Genomic DNA, 9,863 nt, shown 5'->3' on the forward strand with positions numbered 1-9,863 from the left:
TATTTCTTACTGTTAGCTCAAGGCCTCTTATGTTTAACTCACTGACATATTCCTACCTCCTCATATAGCACATGACACATGGTTCTCAACAAGTATTATCTTTTAAACATCTTCTAACTCACATTAGTGGCCGTCACTCCAAAGGGCTTCTCCCAGCTTTCCTCTATCCCCCATCCTATGTGGCTTAGTCCCACACTACCTTGTCCTTGTCTTTACTACACTAACAAGATATTATACTGGTTTTTTTTAGACAGTCTCATTTAGCTCAAGCTGGCCTCAAGCTTACTATGTAGACATTGAGGACCTTGACCTTGTGATTCTCCTGCCTTTATCTCCTGATGGCTAGGATTACATACCAAGTAAGCTATACCCTCAGCCCAGGTTGATTTGCTATTCTGTTCAGTTTACACTTATGTATTAAATCTGTTAGAGTATAATTGTGTAATAATGATGTCTATGACTAGTGTGCTTGTTGAATAAAACTGAACAAACAGGAAACAAATCCATAGAGGGAAATGACTTGGAACCAATTTATTTGAAACTCTATGATGGGTGGGGGCAATGAACAAGAAAATGCCAGTATCAGCTTAGTGCCCTGTGTCTTTTTGGATGAGAGCAGAAATTTGGAATTATAATCAATATGTTCTGTCCCACCCTGTCTCACCCCTGTTTCTCAGACTCTAACTTTTTCCTCCTCTACCAGCTTAAGCTAACACTGGGCCACTGGACAGCACTGCTTTCTCCAGGATGAGTCTCACTCTCTGAATTTTATTGACAGATCATTCAGAACTAGAGATAAATGCTAAAACCGGCAGCAACATAACCCTGCAATTCAAGAAACCACTTGGAACCTATGCACACCTCACCTGGCTTTATACCACGAAACAGAAGATTTTGGAATATGATTATAAGGGTTCAACGATAACCTATTCCGGTTATCGGGGCAGGGTCAGCCTTGACAATATAACTGGTGCACTTCAAATCTACAATGTCCGGAAAGAAGACAAAGGTGACTACTACATGAGAGTGATGAAGCAAACTGAGGAACAATACAAGAAAATCTTGAATGTATTTGGTAAGTTTTAGAGTCAAAGGAAAAATGCCTATTCAGGGAGTTTACTGGGAGTTGGGGGTGGAAAAGGAGAAGAGAGGAACATCGCGACACACTTACTACATTTCTCCCAGAAATACATCTATTTGTGAATGAGCCTGACCCCAGCAGTTATCAAATTGTGTTAGTTTTTCATTACTAAGACAAACACCTCAGATAAAGAATTCAGACAGGGTAAGGTTTATTTGGGCTCATGGCTTCAGAGGTTGTATGGTCCTTGGTTAATTGGCTCTATCACTATGGACCTGTGGGAGGCGCAGCATCATGGCAGAGAGGGGAAATGAAGCAGAGATGCTCACCCCAGGCTGGGAAGGAGGTACTAGAATGAAGGGCCAAGAACAGGTTATACCTTGCAAAGATATGTTCCTAATGACCACTTTCTCAGTTGGGTCCCTCCTTCCAGTTTCTACCATTTTCCAGTAGTCCATTCGATTATTAATCCATCAAAAAATCAATTAATTGATGGTATCAGAGATTTCTGAACCAATCACTTGCACAAATATTGCCTGCTAGTGACCAAACCTTCAATGTGAGGCCCTTTTGAGGAGCCGCATAGAGGAAGAAACAAATCATGGTAAGACTGGAAAGAGTAAAGACTATTTCTTCTGTAGTGCCCTCATTCTGTCGTGGGAGCAACCCAAATTAGTTTTGAACATATTTAATTCTGTCTGAACTCAGATTTCATCAGACTTATATAGAAAAAGAGATATTAAAAATAAATTGAAATAGTTCTCTGGGAGAGTTCTATCAGATTTAGTATGACAAAAATTTCCACTTACAGCTTCAGCCTAACCAGTTCCTATGGAAATAAGAGTAGGGCATTATCCTTGGAGTCAGACAGATTTAGGTTCAAAGTGCCAATTTAATAAAATAACTGTGTATTATTACAAACATTCCCATGTTCTCACTAATTTGTGGAAGCCAAGAAAGATGACTTCATAGTCACTAGTGAGAAGTTGGATAATGGAAACCATCATAAAGTTAAATAGAAAGGGTCATCTCTGGGATTCCATAGCACACTATTTCCAAGTAGCTGGAAAAGAACATCCCAAAGATCCCAACACATAAAAATTATAAATATTTGAAGAGGCAAATCTCAATTTTCTGAAGTAATTATTATACTGTACATTTAATTATCACATAGTACCCCCATAAATATGTACAGTTATTATGTACCCATCAACACTTTAAAATCCCCCTGGCCAGTTCCCTAGTAGCCATGGCACCATGGTGTATGATATTAATATCTCTTTGTCCATATTAAGTAAGGTTCTTTGGAGGGAACTGACAAAAGCCAACTCTTTGTACATTTACCAAAAAAGGAGATATGTTCCCGTGGAGCTCAGTAGAGCAATTCAAGGGAATATAGAAGCGCTATGAAGGCCTAAGGGATGGAAGGGTGAGAACAGAGCCAGTTCAATCCTGAGCCTCAGGAATCTACAGATCCAGGCATCGGCATATTAACTCTCAATGCTTGGTTTTGTGCCAAATCAGAACCTCATAAAGAAAAATGCATTTATTTATGGTTTGCCTAGATTATTTAATGTCTTTTGCTGTGTGATCTTCTGTCTAAATACTTAATAAATGCACTAACTTTGCTTCATTCTGTTTGATTATGGAATTCTTTTTTGTGGGTCATCAAGATCCATCTTTATCCAAATGGGGATCCCCAAAGGAACAGGAAACTCCTTTGGCCACAGGTGACTATGTTGTGGTGTGTCTCCCTGATACGCTAGCAGAGCTACAAACAAAGAAATCTTTGAGGCCAAGAATGTATAGAACCCTACATCTTCTCTCTTTCAAAATTGGTGGGCTCAGAACATTTCCTTGGTCAGAATTAAATAAAAAATGGTTTCAGAAACAACCCAAGATCCAGGTTCCATTTTCCTCAGGAAAGGACTGTTTTGCAATTAAATTTAAGTGTTCTGGCCACCGTCTCACGGCTTCTTCCAAACTGTAGGATGGCCACAGGCACCGGGTGTTTTGGGGGTGGGAGATAACTAAACAGCCACCAGTGGCCTAAGGAGTTCACCTTCCTTTTAGAGATTTCTGCTCAGGTAAAGCTGGATTCTTGACTACCCCACGGAAAAGAATTCATGGTGAGCCGGAATGAAGCAAGCTTACTGAGTTTATTAAGTACTTAGACAGGGAGTCATATTGAAATAAAGACATTACATCATCTGGGCAAACTAATCTATTTTTCTTTATGAGCTTCTGATGCACAACAGAGACAAAGATGGCAGATTTATAGACCTAAGCATCCTATAATGACAGTGTGAAGGGCTTTACTGAGTACAGGTTGAGGCGCTTTAGGATTCTCCCTGAATCTGAACTCTAGAATTCTTGAGGGACAGAGTGGCCCCCGCTGGTGCTTGCTGTGGGCTTTTGTTAGAGAACAAGCCCTGAGTATCCCAGATAGTTAGGAAACACAGTCAGAAGTCAGCTGGTCTCTCCCCTAACACTTAGCTCACAGATGACCATCACCCCACTTTGTTCCTAATGGTGTGTAAAGAACTCTGGCTCCCCCTCCTGGATCTACCTTAGCATCACCACCCAAAAGTAGCCTCCTGAAGACAAAGTTGCTCCCTGGCTCCATCTATAGGAGTCTCTTATCCATACCCACCTTGAACAGCAATCATGGCCCCTCCCTGGTTCCCTTTGCAGTCTGTTGGTCAAATCCTTGCATCATAAACACCACAAAAATGTATAAGCCCATTGTCTCATAACAAGCCTTTTTTCAGATCCTGTGTCCCAGCCTACCATAACAATTGAGAAGACTGAAACTTTGCTTGACTCTTGTCACCTGAAACTATCCTGCAAGGGAGAGCAACAGAATGTTACATACACTTGGTTTGACGACTCAAACCAAAATGAGGAAGGAGATGTGCTGGAAAGAATCGTCACTCCAAAGAACAGGTCTACATTTTATACCTGCCAAGTCAGCAACCCTATAAGCAGGAAAAATGACACCGTGTACTTCACTCCGCCTTGTACTCTGGGTAAGAATTACCTTCCAGGGAGCCGAAGTGGGAACCATGATGACTGGTTCCTTTTGAATGAAGGAAGATATGGGGTTCCTACTCGGCCTTCTGGCAGAGAATGTGGTGGGAAATCTCAAAGGTGTCATTGGAGTTTGAGACCTGGCTTCCACCTGACTCTACAGCCACCTACCAGCTAGCTCACCTTATCTTTCCTTAAAGCTGAGTCCTGAGATACCAGAACAATTAGGGAAAGTAGGAAAAGTGGGAGAGTAGTCCAAGCAAGGAAATAAGGAAAACTGGATGAGTGAGAGAGAGGTTGGTGAATAGAAGCAAGGTCCCCATCCTCAGGAAGAGACTGCATAGGTATTATTCTCCTTGCAAAGGTAGGAAGGCAAACTCTAGGCTTCGTGTTTCCGATTTCTCTGCATTGCCTAGAAGCATCCTTTCATACAATGTCACTCCCCCTTAATTCAGACCTACAGAGGTACCACTGGATTTTAGAGTTAGTCACACCTCAGGTTACTCCTGATATGTCTCTGTATTAGTTATTTTTACTGTTGATATGATAAAATGCCTTACAAAAACAACTTGAAGGAGGAAGGGTAAGAATTCAACCCATCATGACAGGGAAGGCATGGCAACGAAAATGTAAGATAGCAGTTTCTGTCGTGTCCACAATCAGGAAGCAGAGAGATGAATACTGGTACTCAGTAGGCTTCCTCCCTCCCCACCTTTCATTCCCCAGCTTGTGGAAGGATGCTGCCCATATTTAGTGCAGATCTTCCCTCCACAGATAAATATCTCTAGAAACACCCTTAACAGGCACTCTCCAGGGTATGGGGGTCGGTTCTTTTCTGGTCCTACAGATAAGTCAGGGTAAGCGTCTATCACGGGATTCAACCAAGCTAATGACATTTAGGAAACTTCCAAGTCTTTACATCTGAAGAGGATGAGTTTTTGCAAGAGGAGGATTTCCCTAGGCAGCTGGGATTAGGTTTAGGGAGGTAGCCATTCTCCTGTTTTAAGAATGCCATCCTTATGCCAAGTCCTCCTCTTCCTCCTCAAAACAGTGATCAAGGTCTAAGTGTTTGGGGTTTTGTTCTTTCAGCCAGATCCTTTGGAGTACGTTGGATTGCAACTTTGCTGGTGGTCATGGTACCCATCATTCATATCTTCCTGTTGACCTGAGATGAACTCTTCTCACTTGAGAATGAAACTTTGAGGCCACTGGATCCTGTCTTTATCATCTGGAAGGCAGAACTGACTCTATGGGACAGAAGAAATTGTGTTGTTGAACATTTGCGATGGTTTGCATTTTCTTACCATCCTAGAGTTAACTACAGGACCTTCTGCATGCTCCAAAAATGCTGGGCCACTGACCTATGTGCCAATCCCTCTACAAAGATTTTTTTAGTAGTCTTTTAAAAGTTGTGGTTAATATCTAATTTTGTATACCCCATTTGTTTCCCAACAGTCATTAAAGATAAAGGCGTTATTTTCACCAAAATACGTAACTACATTATGCTAATGGTTTTTCTTTTTTAAAATTGGTTCTTTTCTCAAACAATATATCTTAATTAGTTCCCTCTTCCTTTAATCCTCCCAGTTTGACACTACTTCTAATAGGTAACAACAAAACATAACAAAATAAAATATAATAAGCTAAAACAAAAACCATCACATCAAAGTTGGACAAGGCAATTCAAACAAAGGAAAAGTTCCCAAGATCACACATAAGAATCAGAGACCCACTCATTCACATACCCAGAAGTCCCATAAAAATGTTAAACTAAAGCTATAATGTATATGCAAAGGACCTTAATCAGAGCTGTGTGGGCCCTGTACTTGCTGCTCCAGTCTCTCTAAGTTCATAGTGACCTTGCTCAGTTAATTTAGAGAGACTTGTTCTGCTGGTGTCCTGTATCCTCTCTGGCTTTTAGTCTTTCCACCTCCACTTCCACAGGGTACCCTTAGCCCTGGGGGAGGGATATGATGGAGACATCTCATTCAGAGCTAGCTCTCTCTCTCTCTCTCTCTCTCTCTCTCTCTCTCTCTCTCTCTCTCTCTCTGTCTCTCTGTCTCTGTCTCTGTCTCCATCCCTCCCTCCCTCTACCCCCCCCCCTTCATAATGTCTGGCTGTGGGATTATGTATTTGTTCCCATCTACTGCAACAGGAAGTTTCTCTGATGGCTGAATAAGGCACTGATCTATGAGTGTAGCAGAATACCAATAGATATTTTATTGTTACTTTTTTCTTTTTGTTTAGACCAGTAGTATTTGATTTTACCATAGGTCACCCAAGCAGTGTCAGGTTCATCTCATGGAGTGAGCTTTAAGTCAAATCAGACATTGGTTGGCTAGTCCTGCAATCTTTGTGCCCACCATTGCCCTAGCATATTTTACAGGCAGGACAGATTGTAGGTCAAAGGTTTTGTAGCTGGGTTGGTGTTACATTTCTCTTTGGGTTACCTGTAGAGTGCCGCCTTCTACTAAAGACTCTAAAATGATGGGGGTGAAGTTTTAACATAGGTACCTGCTTGACAGCTCCATGTTCAATGTGTTGTGCTAGTGTTGTCTTCGGCACTAGAACCTTACTGGTTGGTTTGTGGGGATCAACCTAATTGCTTGGTAAAACCTGGGTTGTTTGGGTATTTCCATGTGACCTTTTTGGCCAACAACTGAATTGGATGTAACCCAGTTCAAGTACTGGAAGCTTCATTTGAAGACAAGAGATGGCCAACTGGGATTCCATCTTGCTCATAATTTGGAGACATCATTAGGATTGTCTCCATATAGCTTAAGAAGGTTCCAGTGCACCAGCCTTTTATACCACTCCTCAAATACACCTTAATTCCACCTGATTCTCCCTACATTCTTTCTCTCAATCCTATTTCCCCTACACCTCCCCACATGATCCTCCTGTTCCGGTCCTCCATCCCCCAGTCTACCCATAAAATTTATTCTATTTCTCCCTCCCAGGGAAATCTATGTGTCTCCTCCTCAATCCCTTCCTCTATACCTAACTTCTCCAAATCTTTGGACTGTAGTTTGATTCTCATTTTTTAAAGATTAATATCTACATATAAGTGAATACATACCATATTTATCTTTCTGGGTCTGGGTTACCTTACTCAGATTGATTTTTTTCTAGCTCCATCCATTTGCCTGCAAATTTAGTGATATCATTAGACTTGTCCTTTTTAGCAGATGAATAATATTCCATCGTGTAAATGTACAACATTTTCTTTATCCATTCTTAAGTTGAGGGACATCTAGTTTGCTTCCAATTTTTGGATATTGTGAATAGAATAACAATGAACATGGTTTTGAGCAAGTGTCCTTGTGATAGGAAGAAGTGAACTTTGGATATATGACCAAGAATGGTATAGCTGGATCTTGAGGCAGATCGGTTCCTATCTTCATGAGGAACTGTGATATTGATTTCCATAGTGGCTACACAAGTTTGCACTTTCACCAGCATTGGAGGAGTGTTCCCCTTACTCCACATTCTTGCCAGCATGAGCTGACTTGTGTTATTGATCTTAGCCATTCTGATAGGTATAAGATGGAATCTCAAAGTAGTTTTGATTTGCATTTCCCTGATGACTAAGGGTGTTGAACAATTATTTAAGTGATTCTCAGGCATTGGAGTTACCTATATTTAAAAAAAATTCTGTTTAGATCTGCACCCTATTTTTAATTGAACTATTTGGGTTTTTGGTGTCTAGTTTCTTGAGTTCTTCATATATTTTGAGTATTAGTCTGCTATCAGACTTGGAATTGATGAAAATTTTTTCTCATTCTGTAGGCTGCTACTTTTCCCAAATGACAGTGTCCCTCGCCTTACAGAAGGTCTTCAGTTTCATGAAGTCCCATTTATTAATTGTTGATCATAGTGCCCGTGCTATCAGCATTCAGTTGAAACTCTTTTCTTGGCCAATGAGTTCAATTCTATTCCCCACTTTATCTTCTACCATTCAGTGTATCTAGTTTTATGTTGAGGTCCTTGATCATTTTGGAGCTGAGTTTTGTACAGGATGATAAGTCTGGGTCTCTTTGCATTCTTCTGCATGCAAATATCCAGTTTGATCAGAACCATTTATTAAAGAAGTTGTGTTTTTCCCGGTGTGTGTTTCTGACTGCTTTAATCAAAACCAAATGTCCATAGGTATGTCAACATCTAGGTCTTCAGTTCGATTTCATTTATTTATGTTTGTTTTGTACCAATATCATGTGGTTTTTAGCTTTACAGTACAACTTGAAATTGGGGGTGGTGAATGCTCCCACAGTGCTTTTATTATTCAGGATTGTTTTATAAATCCTGTTTGATTTTTGTGTGTATTCTCATATGAAGCTGAAAATTGATATTTAAAGGTTTCTAAAAAAATTGTGTTGGAATTTCAATGAGGATTGCATTGACTCTGTAGATGGTATCTGACAAGATGGTCATTTTTACTATATTAATCCTACTAATCCATGAGCATGGGATATCTTTCCATCTTCTGATATCTTCTTCAATTTCTTCAATGACTTGAAGTTTTTTTTTATTATACAAGTCTTTCACTTGCTTGGTTAGAATTAAGACAAGATAGACCTGGAGATGAGGGGAAATGAGGGAAAACTTGAAGGAGTAGAGGGAGGGGAAACTATAATCAGGATATATTGTATGAGAAAAGAAAAGAATCTATTTTCAACAAAAGGAAAAAAATTAAAAGGAAAATTATACATTTCTTTTAGGTTTTCCAATTTGGAAAAATATAGGTTTTTCATATATATCCTTATGATTTCCTCAGTATCTGTTGTTTTGTCCCCTTTTCATTTCTTTTCTTAAATTGATTTTTGTTGAGCTCTACATTTTTCTCTGTTCCCCTCCTTGCCTCTCCCCTCCCCTTCAACCCTCTCCCAAAGTCCTCATGATTTACTCAGGAGATCTTGTATTTTTCTACTACCCATGTAGATGACATCTATGTATGTCTTTCTTAGGGTGCTCATTGGTGTCTAGGTTCTCTGGGATTATGATTTGTGGCCTGATTTTCTTTGTTTTATGTTTAAAAACCACTTATAGTGAGTACATGTGATAATTATCTTTCTGGATCTGGGTTACCTCACTCAAAATGGTGTTTTCTAGCTCCATCAATTTGCCTGCAAAATTCAAGATGTCATTATTTTTTCTGCTGTGTAGTACTCCTTTGTGTAAATGTACCACATTTTCCTTTTCCATTCTTCAGTTGAGGGGAATTCAGGTTGTTTCCAGATTCTGGCTATGACAAACAATGCTGCTATGAACATAGTTGAACACATGTCTTCTGTAGGAAGTCTTACAGCCAGTGCTTACCCACCCACTGGGGCGTGGCCTCATACTATTTATGCCAATGTACAGCGTGTATCTGGCCTCTTTTCCAGCTGTGGGATTCAGTTTCTGTTCTCCTTTCCAGCGGAGGATTCTGACTTGTGAGTTTACCCCTAAATAAATGTCTATTTTTCTCAATTCTGAGCTAGTGTGGAATTTCTTTTAAACTTCCTTTATCATCATCTGGCACCAAATATGGGTAACTGCATCCACCTAAAAACCTGAGAAAGCTGAAAAATTAATTCTGGACACAAAAGAACAGAGTTAAGCATTTTCTTGGATAGGCTCTGTTTTCTAAAAGCAAGCAGAGGCATGGCTCCTTTAAGAAGGGTTTTCCTGATTCAGCCATAGCAGGAAAGATGCTATGGTTATTTTAAAATGCTGGCTTTCTGGGCCCTGCCAGTACAAACTCTGACTCCTT

At 40.1% G+C, this 9,863-nt stretch overlaps 1 protein-coding gene across 1 annotated transcript in view; it reads left to right on the plus strand.

Annotated features, from left to right (window-relative positions):
- Positions 1-9,580, plus strand: part of Cd48 (CD48 molecule) — a 38,508-nt gene extending 28,928 nt beyond the window's left edge. The window contains exons 2-4 of the mRNA XM_075989140.1: positions 779-1,075; positions 3,853-4,110; positions 5,201-9,580. Of these exons, the coding sequence (XP_075845255.1) occupies positions 779-1,075; positions 3,853-4,110; positions 5,201-5,280 (635 nt within the window). The 3' untranslated portion in view covers positions 5,281-9,580. The remainder of the gene's footprint in view (positions 1-778; positions 1,076-3,852; positions 4,111-5,200) is intronic.
- Positions 9,581-9,863: the final 283 nt, after the last annotated feature.

This window comes from Microtus pennsylvanicus, chromosome 10 (genome assembly GCF_037038515.1).
Source record: "Microtus pennsylvanicus isolate mMicPen1 chromosome 10, mMicPen1.hap1, whole genome shotgun sequence".
NCBI lineage: Eukaryota > Metazoa > Chordata > Mammalia > Rodentia > Cricetidae > Microtus > Microtus pennsylvanicus.